The sequence below is a fragment of the Neolamprologus multifasciatus genome, chromosome 4 (assembly GCF_963576455.1).
Source record: "Neolamprologus multifasciatus chromosome 4, fNeoMul1.2, whole genome shotgun sequence".
NCBI classification, from domain to species: Eukaryota; Metazoa; Chordata; class Actinopteri; order Cichliformes; family Cichlidae; genus Neolamprologus; species Neolamprologus multifasciatus.
The window spans coordinates 10839349-10857633 of NC_140442.1; the positions used below are offsets into that span (position 1 = coordinate 10839349).

Consider the following 18285-nt stretch of genomic DNA (forward strand, 5'->3'; position numbering starts at 1 on the left):
CCATGAAGGGAACACTTAATTCCTGTTATGATGTCAGCATGTGGCAATAAGATCACACCCCATTTATATTAAATATTTCCCACAACCTACAATATATAACAATCTTATTCTCAGAAAAGACAAGATCATGCGAGCGCACATAACGCGAGTGTGACCCGAACCTGGCCTCACTTGATGAAAGTCACCTTAACCCCCATCCAAGTTAAACATCAGAGGTAACTCCTATACATATTTGAAAGCTGACTTTAGCCACTTGTATAAAGGCACTGACACACCACACAATCACATGTGATTGATTGACATGACAATCTCCCAAACTTCGTGCACAGAATATAATACATGTGAAAATTTTCTTTGTTAAAAAAAGCTACATATATTGCTATGCGTGATGCACATGTTTGTGACCTAAATGACAAAATTAGTATCGCTACAGTCAAACTTCAAGGGAGGGTCACTGAGGCAAAGGCCATGGACAAGACCTGTGATCAGACCAAAACCGAGCTAATGTTTTACCCTGCTATCGCACGTAGCCATGCACACATGCAATATAAGGTGGAGCAGCCACCCTCCATTCATCGCTGAGGGGCTGATGACACTGCTATGACAGACAAGTGCCTGTTTATGGCTTTCATTTTTGACTCATACATTAAAAAAAAAGCTTTATTCTGCACAGCCGCTATTGCTGAAAGATAAATCAGAAATATCTTTTGAACATCTGAAAGAACTGAGGAAACAACATTTATTATCACAATGATCTGGAGCCTGTGCTTGCTTTTTGTGGCTGGAGCAGTGCACGCAAGCCCGGTCAGGAAGACCAGCAAGACGGAATACAAGGTGGCACCGCAAGAAGAAGTCAATGTGCTCATGTTTGGTGTCTTACAGTTTGGCGAATCCCTAAACTATGCTTATGAAACCACTGAGGCAAAGATAGCGAGAATCAGCCGGTCTTTGAAGAACACTGAGAGAACTCTCCAAAAGCTGGGGAAACAGACTGAGCAGGCTGCAGAGGTGGAGAAACAGATCAAAGAAGTGATACAGCTGCTACAGGTAAGACATGGAAATATGTAAACAACAGATCCCCCAGGTGAAGGTGAAAGGCTGTGGTATTTGGGGAGAGATAATGTCTCAGAATTACAATCAAGGTTCAATCTCAGTACAGCATACGGGAGCAAACTTGAGGCAGAGTATATAAGTCGCCATCAGATTGAGGTGGAGACACAGAGAGGGAGAGAGAAAATGCAGCTTTTTGGTGACTTGTGAAAGCAAAACATTTTCTTTAAAATGCCTACATAAAATCCTGTATTGCTGTTGTTATTATGTGGGCACTCACAGCCAAGACAATCATATTACTATTGTTCACTTCATTTGTATGCTGTATAAGGTTAAACCATACTCCAATAATATCCAAGACAAGAGCAAGCAAAATGAGTGTGAAAGCTACATGTAAGACTCTGGGGAAAGCAGCTTCCAGCTGCACTGGGGCTTTTGTGGGGGAAGAGAATAATATTGGCACATCCTCTTTTGATAGGCCCAGATGGCCCAGCAACATGCTCAGACCACAAAGGCTAAAGAATGGCTGACCAGCCTGGAGAAGGAAGAGAAGGAGCTGAGGACAAAAGTGAACCGGTTGGAGATGTACCTCAGCAACTCTGTACCTCCAAGCATCAAGGAGCTGCAGGTAACAGAAAGCTGTACTCAAAATAGTTACAGTTCAGCATGAATTCTAACACTCCATCACTCCATAGTTGCTTTTGCTGGTTATTGCTTCATATTTGAACACTAGTCATATAATCACTGACAGGTTATTTTAACTTTACTTCTGTTTGTAGGAGAGAGCGGAGGAGCACGACAAAGTCTTGCGAGGCTTACAGCTTTTGACTGAGCTCCAAAAAGAGGATATTGAGAGTCAGAATGAGCAGCTTGCCAAACTGCAGAAGATGGTAAATAACTTGTTCAAACTATCTGATGTTCTTAATAAACTTTTCATGTTTTTATTTAATTAAATTTGCTACTTTGCTTCCCTCTTCCAGAGTGAAGTGCTGACATGATCCAGATCTTAACCCCATAAACTCACTGCACTCCCTTCCAACCTTGCTATGGATGCTATAGATCTACTGTACTGGCAGAAAATATATATTTTGGGTCCTTCATAATTACATCCTTGTTATCGTGCCTGTAATTTATATTTTGTGCATTATTTTTGTGTCTTTACATCAGTTTGCTTTGTAAATTTGCTTTTTAATATAAGCTGTTAAATTATTAAAGATTGTGTCTGGTGAACTAGTATTATATGTACATAGAATAAAAACAATTTGTTTGTTTTTTGTATTTTTATGCTTATATTCTACATGAAAATAACATTAGTAAAAAAAAATTCAGTTAAAAAAAATGCTGGAAAAATCTCTTTTTCTCCTTTAACTATTGACTTAAAGGTTGAAGAATATCAGACTCTGTCAAAAATCAATAATCAAATAGACACAAGACTAGGCCCAGACTAGGTCAATATATATTTGCTTAATAGGTAAACTTACTATAAAGCAAACATACACAGTGTGTTCTTATGTGTGTGCCTTTGTAAGATGAACGCTCACCTATAGGTAGTGTGCGGTGTGTATACTTGGCGGGCGGGGAACTCCAGCACCTCTTTGGTTGGTCGAACACGCAGGTCTGGATATGGCTTCACATGAAGCAGCTCTGGTGAGAGGCAGTAATGAGGCAAGTCTGGAGCTGGAGAGATATCGATCTTCAACTGGGCTGAGAGGCAAAGCAGGTCGGGGGTTAAAACAGAGACATATAAACAGTGCATCTAAAATCACCCATGAAGCTTTGGGTGAACCTTTCCCAGACAACAGGAACGTGTTGGGTTTACCTGTGACAGGCCTCAGGCGGCGCAGAACAGAGGACGGTCTGCGCATATCAGCAAGATACTTGTAAAGGTCTTCATCGCTCAGCCTATCCCCCTCCTTGGTAAACAAAAGAGCAGAGTGTGTTCTCTATAAAACTGTTTACATTTTATTTGAAAAGCATTTTTTGATCATCCCTCTTATATGGATTTTTTAAAATATATATATTTAGGACGGACAGGTCAGCATCTTTGTTCGGTTCAGTCTTACCCTAAAAGTGGACACTGGGGAGGGAGTTAAATGCAGTCAGGTTTAGAAGAATGACCAGAGCACTGACAATTTAAGTGCACTGCCATGATTAAGAGGGTGTGTTTAGAAACATGTTGCAGTGAGAGGAGTATGTCACATAGCGGACACGCTCACAGGCTTTCTTTCATTTGTCTCTACTAAATTAAAAAGAGTAAAAACAGGCTGCAGTTTTTCACTTTTATGAAAACTAACATTTTTAAGGGAAAGGCTTTTTGACAATTGACTTTAATAAATCACACCACCTTCATGGATTTTACTAGGATAACATATAGCATATAAGTGGTCTGAAAAACCCATCGTTTGAAAGAAATGCACTCTTGATTCACAGTTACATAAAAAGGGATGTCTGCATAGACTGTGCTTTCACAACAATTCACTGATAACTATGGTGCAACAGCTCAGAGAGCATAATCTTTTTTTTTAAAGATTAATAATTAAATGGACAGTATTGCCCCAAGGTAATACTGTCCATTGGCAGAAAAAGGCAGAAAGGCAGAAAAAGTAGTTTTAAAGCACTGGGGCTATTTATTTATTATTTATTTATTTATTCCCATGTCTTTTATTAGATACTGTTAATTTCATACTATTAATTCTATTTATATAGCAGCAATTCTCAAGACAATAACTTTCTCTGGACACTTGACATTATTTAAAGTAACAATGTGACAATAATATATAGAGAATTCCACTGATTACATTTAAATAAGTGCTTGTTGACAGTAGAAAGAAAAATGAAACTCTACTTTTTATCCAGTTATTTATTACGTCTCACCTTTTGTTTCTATAGTGATATTCAACTACCCCATTAAAATAATGGGTAGTTTACCTCACTGTAAGGACAGATCTACACATGTGCACTACTAAATACCTGCTTGAAGAAGTTGGTAACGGTGAGTGTTGCAGGACGGAAAGTGGCAAAGTTACACATGTCATCACCGATGCTCATCCGCTCGAACCCCTTCTTCTTTCTCTCGTTCCACGTTCCATGACCTTTTCGCTCTAGCAGTGACCCAAAGGTGTGTATTATAGGGACAGGAGACATTTGTTACTGTAATTAGGCAAATGGTCCGCATACAGTGATCAGCCACAACATTAACACCAGCTGCCTGATATTGTGTAGGTCCATTCCAGGTGCTAAAATAGCTCTGACCTGGAAACACAACCTCCGATTGTGTTTTGTGGTTTCCGAATCCAGGAAGTTAGCAGTGGACCCTGTGAGATTTGGAGTGTGGGGCCTTTGGACCAGTGATGATGCATTCCACATATGCACAGTGCAGAAACTAGGGCGATATTTTGGGATTTTTGAGTTCCTCAAGCAATTCCCGAGCATTTTTTCTTTTGTAAGGCGCACTGGCAAGCTGCGAGACGCTGCTGACATTGCAACAGTGTTTAAGTGGACAGTACACATCACACTAACATCTACACGAATGTTAGGTTTCCCAGCATCATGTTCCATTCTACCACGGTGATGCTCCTGTCAGTAGTTTTAATGTTGTGGCTCATCAGTGTATGTGCACATGTGAAATTATGCTTGAAATATACGTATATGTATATAATCAGTAGTACCAGAATCAGAGTCTGGGTCAGACCGATCCAGACCTCCCACACTGCTGACGATGTTGAGAAGGTGAATGGCCGTCCAGGCAAAAGGCATGCGAAAACGGCCGAGACGCGTGCATGACTGCTCTGCCTGAAGGCGCAACTTCTCTAGCTTCTCCTTGTGCTGCAGTGGAACAAAATATGATCTGAAAAGATACTGAACAGCCTAAAACATCTGCAAGAGCCAGTATTGGCTTGCCAAAGACGACAGTAAATATTGCAGCCACCCTGACAAAATTGAGTAATTCTTGTGACTAGACAGTAAGAGGGTCCCACGTGCATGGCGGCTGCAAGCTCTGAGCATTGCAACAGTTTAAAGAACATTTTGGCTCCATTACCTTAGACGAATCTGATTCTTTCATAACCATGTAGGGCTCACAGCATTCACTAATATCTCCTTGTTGAAGGACTTTTTCAAGCTGAAAAACACATGCAAATGCACTTTTAACTCACTGAGAGCAATTATGTGATTTAAAGTAATATTTGTTGTTGATGTTCAGCGCTGTGAAAAAGTATTTGCACTCTTCTTCTGATTTTTTAGTCTTTTTGCATAATTGCCAAACATGTTTCAAATCATCAAATGAATTTTAAAATTACACAAAAATAACCTGAGTAAATACAAAATGCAGTTTTGTATTTAGTTTTTTAGCCACACCCAAGTGGCCATCCCATTCTACAGACCTGATTACTGTTAGGCGTGCTGAATCAAGAAATCACTTAAATAAAACCTGTATGACCAGGCGAAGCAGGCTAAAAGATCTTAAAATGCATCAATGGAGGAGGAGGTCCAGGAGGTCACAAAAGAACTCAGAAAAACATCTGAAGAACTCTAAGCTTCACTTGTCTCAATTAAGGTCAGAGTTTATGATTCGACAGTAAGAAAGAGACTAGGCAAAAATGGCACCCATTGTAGAGTTCCAGAGTCAATACCACCACTGACCAAAGAGAACACAAAGGCTCATCTCATACTTGCCAAAAAGCTTCGCAATGAGCTTCCCCAAAATCTTTAGGAAAGTTCTGCGGACTGATGAGACAAAAGCTGAACTTACTGGGAGGCTTGAACCCTCTTAGATGTGGCATAAAACCAAAACAGCATTTCACAAATGTGCATAATCCAAATGGTAAGCTGTTCGTGCTCAAAAACCCTACATTGTGGCTGAATTAAAACAATTGTGCAAAAAATAGCAAGCCAGAATTCCTTCACGGCGACGTGAAAGACTCACTGCCAGTTATGGCAAATCCTTGAATGCAGTTCTTGCTATCTTGGGTGGCAGAACCAGCTATTAGGTTTAAGGGGTAATTATTTTCTCACACAGGGCCAAGCAGGTTTGGACGGCTGTTTACCCTTAATAAATGAAACTATCATTTAAAATCTGCATTTTTATTTACTCGATTTATCTTTGTCTAATATTAAAATTTGTTTGAAGATCTGAAACATCCAATTGTGACAAATATGCCAAAAACTAAGAAACAAATCAAATGCATTTTCCCAGCACTGTACATGTGTAGTTGAGTTTTTCAGTACCTTAATGACCAGGAAAATGTCAGGAGAAGGGTATGTGATGGAGAAAATGGCGGAACGAGCCAATGTAGATATGGCGACGTGAGGTGTATGGGGTTTTAGGAGTCCTTTCATCTGATCCGAGTTAAGGTCAAAGTAGAAATTCTCAGAGATCTGTTGGGAGGAAAGATAAGCGGGAATCAGAGGAGGCAGGGGAAGGAAAGATGATAATGGAAATGCACGTCAAGGGATGCTAATTCAGTTTTGACTCAGTGATCTAAACCGCAAGACCACTTAGGCCTCTTTGAGAAGAGGGAAATTAAATTAGTGAAGTATGAGCTCAGCATTATGTAAGTGGTTTTACAGAGTGAAACATTGAAAGAAAACTCATTATGCCAAATAAGAACTAATCAAATGGAACAAAAAGAAATAAAACCTTTTTCTTTTCCTTGATGTCATAAAGGGCAAGTGTTCCAAATATTGGCTCGATTTCTATTTCAAACCTGAAAAACATACAAAATAAACAATGTCAAATAAGGAGTGCATTGGGGTATTTGTAATAAATATAATAACCAGAGCATGAAGATACAAATGCCAGGAGCAATACTCCAAATGTTCCTTACTTCAGAGACAAACACTTGACCATGATCCTCTGGCCACAATGTTCCTTGGGCACTTCAGGAAGAGAGCATCTCTCTACCGCTTCATCCTGCCACACAGAAAGGAAAACAAGACCCCGGCATAGCATTTACACAGATGTCATGGCAACATAGTGGCAGAGAAACAGTGAAGTGTACACATACATAAAAAAAGGATGAGTGAGAAAAGGAGAACACTGAGGGAAGGAAAGCAAACAGTTCTCCTGAAGTGGCTGGATTTGCAGACATTATGGACATTCGCTTTATGGGAACATTCAATAGCTCTGAGCTGAACAAATGGCAACGGCATTTATAAACTCTGCTGCCAGAGTCTTCTGCTCCCTGCAGCTTTAGCTCTGTGTGGTCAGTGCTTTTCTTTTAGATGTCTGGTTTGCCTTCAATTCGCAGCACTGTTTAGTTAGGAGTGGAAATGATAAATACAGTTTTGTTGTCACTGACTAAAAAAGGTGCTTACTTTTTAATTTTAGCGTGCATGTCAGTAATGCCTTTTTTTAAACACCAATGAAGTGTTGTTGGTCTATCTAACCAGCCCACATTATGACCGGTTTGACCACAACGTTACTAGCTATGGAGTTAATTTCTGTCCACCAGAAATCATGGTTGAATCAGTGCTGAATGTCTTGCGCAAGTCTCCCCCACAGCCACGATACTAGTTCTAGACTCCATGTTGGTGGAAAATCAGCAATATCCAAGTTCCTTCAGTACTTCCAGTGTGCTGTTAGTCTAAGCTGTTGCACTTAATTCATTACACAACTAGCCTACAGAAACGCTGCACTTAAGATCGATAATTCCAAAATCTATTTTTTGATAACAGAATAATTAGATTGTGGGCTGTTTCAAAGTTCTCACAGGGTGAACCATAAGAGAGAAACAACTCTCAGGGTACATCCACACTAACAAGTTTTAGTTTTAAACTTTTACAACATTTATGCCTAACGCCGGCACTGATAAGACATTTTAGAACCACTAAAAAGAGACTTTTAGAAATGCTGCTGACCCAGATTTAGTTAAAAAACTCCAGCATTGTGTTTCAGCCAAAATGAGCAAAGTGAGCTTTCAGAATCAAACGATACAGACGCTTATGTTTGCTTCCTGCTGACGTCTTATATCTCACACAAAAAAAACTAAAACATTAGCTTGCTCATATAGCTTTTTTGATTTCATCCTTCTTATGAGCATACTCTTTTTTTTCCCTCCACTGTTATAGCTTCCTCTGACAATGCTCCCAGTATTGCTTTAACATGTTGCTGTATTTGCTCTGTGGCAATCCCCAATTTGAATTTTCATCTCCATGACGGCCTCATATTTGTGTCTGACTTTCATCTACAGTTACAACTCATCATGGCTCCATGCAGAGAAATCAGCACTGTGGAAATTGCTCTGTGTGCCAAAATACTACACTAATGGGTAATACTCATACAATCATGGATATTTATTGCCACAAAATTTATAATAGAATGTTTCTCACCAGGAAATTGTGACCCGGAGTGATAAGCATTCATTATCAGTGTGATGTGTTTCCTCTAAACAGAGTAAACCTAAAGCTTCTCTCAGCTGTTCTCTTATTCACAAGGGGTTACCACAGTAGATGCATCTGCATATTTGATTTGGCACAGATTTTTTTATGATGGATTCCCTCAAATAACCCCAGGGATATGAGTCTCCTCCTGGTTTTAACCCAGGATCTTATGCATATTATACATGTGTTAACCACTACACTATGAAGCATGTAAGCCAAACCCTACGTTGACAGTATAGATGCTGAAAAACTCTTATTTAAACTAAATTTGTGATCATAGCTATAAATCATGATCATTTTTAATTTAAACTTAAACCACAACAGAGTCAGATATAAGAGGATCAAATACAAACCTCATCAGGGGGAGGGAACAGGCCAAGCAGGTCATTGTGGCGCCCCTGCTGTCGTGCCTCGGTATTGCGGTGGTCCATGTCCTCTGCAGCTGTTTGTTCCAGCACAGTTGGCAGGAGAGCGTCTGGAGACGAATTCTTCAGGTCAAAGATGCTGGAGGCCCAGCTGCCGCGAGGAGTCTCATCGATGCTGACTGACCGCCGCTTTGCGTCATCCTGAACCACACAAGATTGAGAGGTGAGGTCATGTGTTTTTCTGTTTGATTTTTTCCCCCTTCCAGGCAAAGATGTGTTATAAGAATTACAATGCTACATATCCCATTACCCATCTGATATGACTCATGTGGGGAAAATTTAATAGATAATGGATAAGGCATTTATCCATTAGTCATTCTTCATATAATTAGCTTGTTGACCAGAATACAACTCATACTGCCTTTCTCTGTGATAATGAGACACCCAGCAATCTGGCAACTATGTCTTTTAGCCTGTGTATTAAATGACAGCACTTTTAGTGTGTGACAGCTGGAAAACCTTTACTCCCGGCAATACTAAAACATGTTTCACGAACCTAACCTCACTGAACGCCCACCAGCATTTAAGATTACACGGTCTTTGGACATCGCAGTCGTCTACCTGGTCTTCCTGGCGCTCAGCTGCAGCAGCCTCATCCAGTTCAAAGGTCTGTTTGACCAGCCCTCGTTGCCTCTCCCTCTGCCGCTCAGAGTTGTGAGGGGTGTATGTGGTGCTGTAGAGCTGATATCTGCAAAAGAAGACGAGTTGTCCAACTAATAATGTAACTGTCAATCACATGTGGAATGAACACAGAAATGTGGCGCACATTATTACAAAATAGATGAAATGCATACTGTAGGTTAATTTAGCTGACACCCCTACTGTGACCACTTACTTTCTTTGAATGACAAGCCAGTCATCTGTGTAGACAGCCAAGGCATCTCTCACTCTGGAATCCAGCGAGCTACATAGAAAAACACATGAATAATTGAGCAAAGCATGCTTTTAATATTTATGTTCACAGAGAGAAGGCTTTGTTCCTATCTGTAGTGATGTTTATCCATTACAGTGATATTAAAGCTCTGCTTGTGTAGTAATGTCAAGACCATAAATGGGACTTGAGAGTTTAGTATGAGGATTGTGCAGGCCATTAGCAGACTAGCGGACTTACTCCTCTTCCTCAGGCAGTGGGGGCTCCAGTGTATTGCAGTCTTTGTCCAGGTGGAGGAGCTCCAGGTCATCTGACGGGAACTCCATTAGCTGCTTGAGAGGGCCGGGCTCCACCCCGGGAGCATGACTGCTCACATACTCCTCAAAGTCCACCGGTTCAACCACCTCCGTCAGTGGAAGCTGTCAGTCAGCATTAAACTATTATGTACATATTACTATGATGTGACCACAATTTCTAGCATTACCACTTTAATACAAAATCACAGAAAAGGTAAACATGTGAAAGCAATGGTTATCTTTTAATTAAGTGGCATTCACAGGAAAAAATCAGCTTCTGGGGAGTTATTACATTTTTATTGGCATTTTTCACTAAATTCATCATGTCAGAGACTTCAATGCATTCTTGCTTCTTATATTTACTCTTGGATCAGAGTAGCTTTGGATGATTAACCATTCAAAATAATCCAGGTTTATTTACTATTGGACCTTATTAAACTTATTGAGTTCATCCTCTGTCGGAAACAACCTTATAGCTCTCTTCTCCCTTTTAATTCAACTGTTTTCCTGACTGACTGTCGCACCCAAACAAAAGGTTTAACCAGCACATGGGTAGGGCTTCTGTGCTCGCAGCCAAAGCATGTTTGAGAAGACCCCATTAGGAGTATCCCAAATTATTAATGACATAGAGATACAACAGCAAAAACCAAGGTTCTGAAACCAAACAATAAAACGCAGTGCAAGAGATTACTTTCACAAATGCTGATCTGATTATTTTAAACTAGCCATGTTTAATATGGGAACCCACTACGACAGGAATGACAGAAAAATATAAAAGATCCACACACGGTTGGTAAACAAAAACTTCCTGTACCACATATATATCTCTATATATCTCTATGCACGCTAAAAAGAAAGAAAAATACTGTGTCTAAACAAGGTTATCCATTTCTTTTACAGTTTTGGTTTTCACTTCTCAATTTTGAACAAGGCATGTACTTTCTTTTTTATCTGTTTAATCAAAAGCAGAATCCCCCACAGGAACTACTGCTACAGCCCCTTTCTAAATGGAAAAAAAACATTGTTGTCATCTTTTTTTTTTCATATGGCCCAATTCACTTCAAGTGAAAAAACGAGGCTCTACTCCACAACCTATGTCTACCAGACTGTCTGTTAGAAGATCACAGAGAATCCTACATTTCTTCTGGGCTAATTAGAAACCATACTGGCATGTTTATAACAAGACAAAAGACAATTTCCAAGACAAATCACCTGATATAACATCCCTTCTTCTATTCTTAAGCGTTCATGGTGAGACCTTGCCTAACTGTAGAACAACACAGCTGAGTGAGAGCAGGTATGCTTGCTTCAAAGCCACTTGCTGTGAACACTAATTAAAAATGCAATCACCTAAGTAACATCTTCCTCCTTGTATCTAAACTCAGTACTCATTTACAAAGTTACACCCATCCATTTCTGGCCTGACTAATTTGAGCTTCAGAGCTGTCGGGCAGTAGCTCTGAGAGGTTAAACACAGGGTGACTCACAGGGTGGTGTGCGCCTCCTCGTTTCTTCGACAACTGAGGTGAGCCATAGTCTCTGGACACTTGTTTTCTGACCTCTGCAGCAACCGTTCTGAGCAATAGAAAGGATTGTAGGTTAGAAATTAAACATGGGTGCAAATAACAAAATCAAAATCCAATTAAATGTAAGAGGTCATTTACATTTATTTATTTATTTTTACTTAAAAATTTTTTTTTACATTTAACAGCTTAAGTGTCTACAACTATTCAGGAAGTGACGTCTGCACTTTCTCAAATCCTACCCCCCCCCCCCCCCACACACACAGAATCTGTGAACCCCTTATCACCGTTTTCATCTCCTTGTACTAGTAGCAATGCTGAAGGGCAGCAGCTGTTCTAAAAAAGGGACCCGATCCGATCTCACAGAGCAGGCACAGAGCCAGAGCTCTGTCCCTGGCCTTTATGAACTAACGGCAAAGGGAGGCTTAAAGACAGACAAAGCGAGGGAAGGAAAAAAAAACAATCCTTTCCCAGAGACAGCAAGCAGCTGCTCCTCTAGAACTACATGTCTGTTTCTTTCATATACACAGCTGCAAAGGCTTCAACATTTCTGCTGTGATTACATTGCTAAGGTTCATGTCATACATCAATCAAATCCACAAGGACTCCTTAAGACCAGTGACCTCCACTTCCATCTCCAATACAGAGCTAAGATCTCCTTGTGATGACAAATCAGGATGCATTTCTTTCAGGTTGAACTTTTAAGAACTAGCACTACATTACTGGCAATCTGGAAAGAGTTTCTGCAGCTTCTCTGCACACCTCCATTTAAAACAGGAAAAAGGAACATTATCAACTGCAAAGTCAACAGCCAGAACACCCCTTCCCACCCTTTCCTGCATCCGGCGCTAAACAATGCTCTTGGTCCCACTAAAAAGTCGGGATTTTAGGAATGGGGTGGGCGACTGAGAATTCCTCTTTAGGATGTGTTATAGAAAAATTATACACTTACATCAGAATGTAGCATCATGTTTATTTCTTGATGAAACAGACTATAAAATGAACTGATTGAAGCTGAGGTGAATAGCTGGGGGGGGGACACTTGTAACAAACAGGGAGCTACTTCCCTACCAACACCTCCACACACCCACACAAGCTTTGGTGCAGTTGTTATTCAAACACTCAGGTGACAGGTGTGACGACTTTTGGCAATTTTACCTGGAATGTGATCACCATATATTCAGTGTGATGATGCATTTCCAACGCATGCAGCACCACTTTTAACGGAGAGGCAGAACCAGTTTACAACGTGTAGAAACAGGTTACTAATATATTCCCACAAGGCGAAGTCTTTCTCTTATTATTACGCCGAAACAAATACTCCCACTTAAAGAACACACCACAAGGAAGAGCAGCCTTTGGCTCGGCGCTGTTTTACTTAAGTAGCCCAATCATTGCTGACAACAAAGCTCTTACGATGCTACGACAACGTGTAGAAAACAGGTTATTAAACTCGCAAAAGTGCAAGACACCCATTAAAAAAGCGCAAACTACGTGACTAAACCCCTTTCTTGTGGTATTAGGCTACAGGTGTGTTTATACCAAGCGGTTTATGCTTTGTGATACCTTACAAATCCTAGCTTAGTGGCTATATGCACCGTCTCTCCTGCAGATCATTCTCAAGCAAAGCGAGCGGCAGTGTAGTAGCCGTTAAACAATAACTTCTGTCACTGTCTCACCGGTTGATTTTATGAGCAAAAGCCCTCCTTTCGCTCGGAGTCGATGACATTTCTCGTCCCCATGTAAGGAAAAGTCTTCGAATAAAAACTGAAAGTGGTCTGCTCCTCTCGAGGTTTCGCTCTGTCCCGCTTGTGCAGGGATGCGGACTCTCAGACCGCTTCCTTCTCCACGCTGGGACCGGGCAGGGATCCCTACTTGTTCCTCCTAGCGGTCGGGAGCTGAACCGCGGGAGCTGTAAAGCATACCTATACTACATCCGGTATTATTTCAAAATAAAACTCCATCGTCTGTCCTTATTGGTTTTTCGATTAAAATAAAAAGAGTTACAACACTACGTTTACAGTATACATAACCAATAACCTTTTTTAAACACGTAAGAACTTTTAACATTACAAAATCTGCGCCTTTAAAATTGTACAATACTGTGAAAAAATCACTTTACGTCCGGCCTCACTATCCTTCCGCGTCAGTTTGACCACTTTGCACAAAAAGGCTATCATGTCCACCATCTGCTAACGCAGAAATCTCACCTGACCGGTTTAGAGCGACCTGTTCATGCCGCATATCCACCTCGGTTTAGGTTTCATTGGTTTCATTTCTGTTTAAAATTTAGGAAGTGGACCAAAAACATTTCAAGTCCTGTTACTTTCACAAAGAAGGTTTTCTGATAACATGACTTTGACCGTCATTAATTACTAGGTGGAAAAGGATTCACTGTTTTCACTGGTTTTGTTCATTGCTGTTGTCAGGGGCGGCCACACAGTTCATGCGTCATAAAGCACAAAGCAGCATGCCAACTCAGCTTGCTCTGATCACTCAAGACAACACAGCGTGTTACACCTGCAGTAAACCAGCAGATGGGGCTGTTCACCATGACTGCAGAAAGGGGAAGCCTTGCCTGGTTGGTGTTTTTTAAGATTCAATCTGTAAATTTGACCTCTGCAAGGAGACAGAAAAGGACTACAGCTTTGTTTATTGGCCGTGTTGGAAAGTCATACTGGTGAGCACAAAAATACTTACATATTTCAAAGGCAAACACCTATAAGGGAGATACTAACGATGTTTTAAGCTTACCGTTTGACCAGCTCTTTTCTCTGTCGTATTTGAACACATAAGGAATGACATTGGCCCTGACTCTCCCCTCTAATGGAGGACTTTTCAGTTTATGATAATGGCAGGTCTACATCTCCCTCCTGTCTGCCTGCCTGCAATCACCATTCCATACCCCACGCCTACTATGAGGAAATTATATAGCCATGCTTAGTGCTGCAGCCCAACCCCGCCACCCAACTCCCCCAACTCTCACTCCTTCTACCCCACAGTTCTCCAATTCAGCACCCTGGAGAGCTGCTGCAGGTACTCGGCTGTCCTCTGCGAGATGGCTGATGAATGGCAAGAACTGTAGAGCAGAGATGTGAAAAATGGGAAGAGAAGGAATGAACCAAGGGGAAATTAACCTCGCATGACAGAAGCGTGGCTGTAGCTGAGCAAAGACAGATGTCTCTGGGATATATGTTTATGTATGCATGTAGCAGCACTCAAGAGCTGCATTAGAGCTCGCAGCAGGCATGGCTCTGGCCCATAGACAGTGCTAATGAAAATAAATGAAGCTCATACTCGCCATCTCTCCCTCTATGCAGGCACGCTTCCACCACAATGCCAACACTCATCTTTCATTCTCCTCTGCCCCAAGATCCAACAAATTCTAATTTATTGGACGATGGGGCTCTCTATAATTGATTCTTTTATTAATAAAAATTCTATTATCTGCCCTGCATTCATGTGTGTATTCAGCACGTCTCAGGCATAACCTGAAGAGCTACAGTAAGTATATTTCTAAATGTCTGCAACAAGCATTTCAATATGAGCTCACTTAGTATTTGTACCGTGTCTTTATGTGACATTGCAACGTCCTTGCCTGGTTGAAAACCCACCTCCTATAAGTAGGCTGAACCCATTCCTGCTTTATCCTTCAGTCCACACCTTCCCTGCCTGCTTCCTTGCCTTTCTGTTCATCGAAGGCTTTCAATCCTTAGATCGGCACTATTGTTTGTGCGCCCAGCCCCCACGGCAGTGAGAGCCCCCACCACCACCACCACCACCATCACTGTTGTGTTACCAAAGAACAAAAGAGAGAGTGTCAGACACCACCCACTAGATCTCTTTCACACCAGAGCCCCCACCTCAGTTCCAGATGGGGTTGCCTTTTTTTCAGGGTCTCTCTCAACCCCAAGAGTCCTCCAAAATGGAGCCCCTCCTCCCCTCCCCTTAGAGCCAGAACTCAGCTGCCCGTCATCCACCTGCTCTGCTGCCACGCGCCCATGGCCAGGGCACGTCCCCTCTATATTCAGCCCCACCAGGGAGTCCTATTAAAATCATTAAGCACTTCTTTTTTAACTGGCGTCTGCTTCCAGAGCATCACTAGAACCAATAGAAACTGGCAAAATAACTAAAACATTCCAGAGAAAAGCTAACAAAAACCCACCAAATAACTCTTCATGACACTTTCAATGGTTATATAAAAATGTTTATATACATACACACACACACACACACACACACATATATATATATTTATGTGAATTTTATATATGTCACTAGAGACCTTGCTTGCTCAGCAGCTGCTCTTAACGCAGGGTGGAGGAATTACACCAGATGAAAATTGTTATCAATAATGCTAATCTCCATCTTATACTGGTGTGCTATACAATGGTCAGGCAGCTGCTCTCTCTTTTTTTTTAAAGTTTCTTTTAAAGCATCAACATGGAGCATCCTCGGGAGACGATCTCTGCTTCAACCTCCACCCCTGTCTTGACCTCTCCCCTCCAGGGACACAGAATGGGTGCAGCAACAGGACACATCTGCTCTCAGACAGCTGTTAAGTCTCCTAATGTTGATCCTACAGTCGGCGTTGGTGCAGGGGGTAATCATTGCTGAATCACATGATATCAGCTTAATTACTACCCCAAAAAACACACAATCCAGAATTTCCTGGCAGTCAACTTATCCAGAGGGCATAATAAAAAGAAATAATAGCAATTTTGCTAACAACACAAACATTATTCCATAGTTATGCGCTAATATAATCTAGTGAATCAGTTGTGTATTTCTTGAACACCACCCTGTAAATATGAGCAGCCACATTTTCTCCTCTGCCTACATTACATGCATGAATGCATGTGAGCCTGTCACTCACTAACAAAGATTTATGGAAATATCCATCCAAGCTCTAGTCAGAGCGGTGCACAGAGTGCACACTGCTATGAGAGTGCAGCCATATTTGAATACATGCAGATATATGCCTGTATGTTTGAGTGGTTTAAAGCCTTTGCTTTGGTCTTTTTTATAGTTTCTGTGCTGCAGGAAATGGCTAAAACATCTCCATATACCCATCCCACCACCATCCTCTACTCCCTAAGGGTTCAAGCACCAAAATCAATTGAAAGAAAGAAGAGTGTACTGTGGTCCTCCCCCTACATCTGTCAGGGAGGGAAAGCAGGAGGGGCCACACTTATGGGCCATACAGGAGAACAATATCAGTCCATCTGTCACAAACCGTTTCATCTCTGATGGGGTGAAATATAGCTCACAAATACATCTACTTCTATATCATCTATGTGTATTAGCTTACTGTTGTCCAAGCCTCCACCAATTCCCAGAAGGGCATGCGGTGGCTTTTTGTCTCATATTACTTTCCTCCCACCAGCCAGCACTCTCCAGCCACCTTGCAAATTATGCTTTTAAGCCAAACAGAATGTTAAAAGAAATTGTTGCACTTTACACGCTGAAGCAGTTAATGAAAATGGAAGACGACCAAGCAACAAAATTTACATGTAAAAAGTTCCGGAATAAAAGTACAGAGCAGCAAATCTGAAAGCTTAATGAAAGCAAAAGCACACATTGTATTTGGAGAAAATACTGGAGAGCAAAAAGTAAGATGCAATCTGCTAATAACCAGAGTGCTCATTCATATTCAAATGGCGCTGCTGCTGTATTTGGAGGATGGGTGTGGCCGGCTGATTCTTCTTGCCTCCTGAGCTGTCGCGGCTTTGTGACGTCCACGATGCCATTTGCTCTATCAGATTATGCTATCAGATTGGTCATTGTTCAACACGGAGGACAAAAATGTCAAACCCTAAACAAAGCCAATCAAAGTCTACAGTGCTACACACTAATCGCCAAGAAAAACACTAGGTATCCCAGTGATCCGGTAAGCTGTAGTAACAGCACAAAATGGCCTGTTTACTGGAGAGAGGAACGAAAAGAAAAAAAAAATCCCCAAGAGCCATCATGCATCTCTCTCAGCAGCAGGTAGAGCTGCAATCTCAGTCATTTATATTTAATTTCATAAGAGTTTCCGGCCAGACTAATGTGCTATTGATTTCAAGTCTCCTATTACTGAAAAGGGGACGGACTGTGAGGGGGAGAAAGCTGGACTACAGGGAGTAAAAGCCAGAGACTGAAAGAGGAGAGGAGGAAAAGAAGACAGTATAGGGGGAAGAAATAGAGTGCACTGGCTACACAAGCTTTTCTAGGAAACATTATAATATTAAATTTGGAAAGCCTATGTTATCTATCTAATAATCGACTTCCCCTCTATCGAGTAAACACCACAACAAAGTGTACATGAAAGCACAATAAGTAGATTCCAGGATGAGGGAGGATAGCTGTTTACAGTATTTACCGTTCACTGTAAGTCGAGGCATTTGCAGAGTAAATAAAGCTAAAAACACCTCAGCTCGACAGAACGGGCACACTCACACCTCCTCTGTTGCTGTTGTGCCACATGTATGATTTTTCCTCCATGTCAGATAGAAATGGAGCAGCAGGAACTGAGGCGAGAAAAGAAACAAAGAGAATGTCTAAGAGCTTTGTGTATTTAAGGTTTCTCCCCAGATACCACCTCAGACAGGACAAAATGAAAGATTCATAAGCATGGCTTTATATTTAAAAAGGTTTTGAGTAATACATGGTCTCACTAAAGGAGGTTAGTCCTTCCTCAAACCCACATGAATTCACATCAGTAGCAGCAATAATGTTATGATTAGCAGATAATCACA

General features: G+C 41.2%; 2 protein-coding genes across 4 annotated transcripts in view; one reads left to right on the forward strand and one right to left on the reverse strand.

Moving 5' to 3' along the window:
- The window catches only part of dock6 (dedicator of cytokinesis 6), a 31620-nt gene extending 17155 nt beyond the window's left edge, over window positions 1-14465 (reverse strand). For 2 of the 3 annotated variants that reach the window (XM_085156216.1, XM_085156215.1), the window contains exons 1-14: window positions 13225-14464; window positions 11510-11597; window positions 9967-10145; window positions 9691-9759; window positions 9417-9543; window positions 8784-8996; window positions 6876-6961; window positions 6689-6755; window positions 6277-6426; window positions 5090-5170; window positions 4719-4875; window positions 4021-4151; window positions 2870-2963; window positions 2592-2754 (exon numbers count right to left, since the gene is read on the reverse strand). In XM_085156216.1, the coding sequence (XP_085012342.1) occupies window positions 2592-2754; window positions 2870-2963; window positions 4021-4151; window positions 4719-4875; window positions 5090-5170; window positions 6277-6426; window positions 6689-6755; window positions 6876-6961; window positions 8784-8996; window positions 9417-9543; window positions 9691-9759; window positions 9967-10145; window positions 11510-11597; window positions 13225-13274 (1655 nt within the window). In that variant the 5' untranslated portion in view covers window positions 13275-14464. Of the gene's footprint in view, window positions 1-2591; window positions 2755-2869; window positions 2964-4020; window positions 4152-4718; window positions 4876-5089; window positions 5171-6276; window positions 6427-6688; window positions 6756-6875; window positions 6962-8783; window positions 8997-9416; window positions 9544-9690; window positions 9760-9966; window positions 10146-11509; window positions 11598-13224 lie in introns of all 3 variants that reach the window. The other variant, XM_085156214.1, reaches the window with a different exon arrangement.
- On the forward strand, window positions 567-2355 carry angptl8 (angiopoietin like 8). Its single transcript, XM_085156257.1, has 4 exons — window positions 567-1047; window positions 1529-1678; window positions 1830-1940; window positions 2031-2355. The coding sequence occupies exons 1-4, from the start codon at window positions 751-753 to the stop codon at window positions 2046-2048; spliced, it is 576 nt and encodes a 191-aa protein (XP_085012383.1). The 5' UTR covers window positions 567-750; the 3' UTR covers window positions 2049-2355.
- Window positions 14466-18285: the final 3820 nt, after the last annotated feature.

Bases quoted from the DNA above. Each gene is read 5' to 3' on its own strand.
- angptl8 (XM_085156257.1), top strand. From the start codon at position 751: ATGATCTGGAGCCTGTGCTTGCTTTTTGTGGCTGGAGCAGTGCACGCA. The intron at 1,048-1,528 runs GTAAGACATGGA...CTCTTTTGATAG, and splicing joins AAGTGATACAGCTGCTACAG to GCCCAGATGGCCCAGCAACA. The intron at 1,679-1,829 runs GTAACAGAAAGC...TTCTGTTTGTAG, and splicing joins CAAGCATCAAGGAGCTGCAG to GAGAGAGCGGAGGAGCACGA.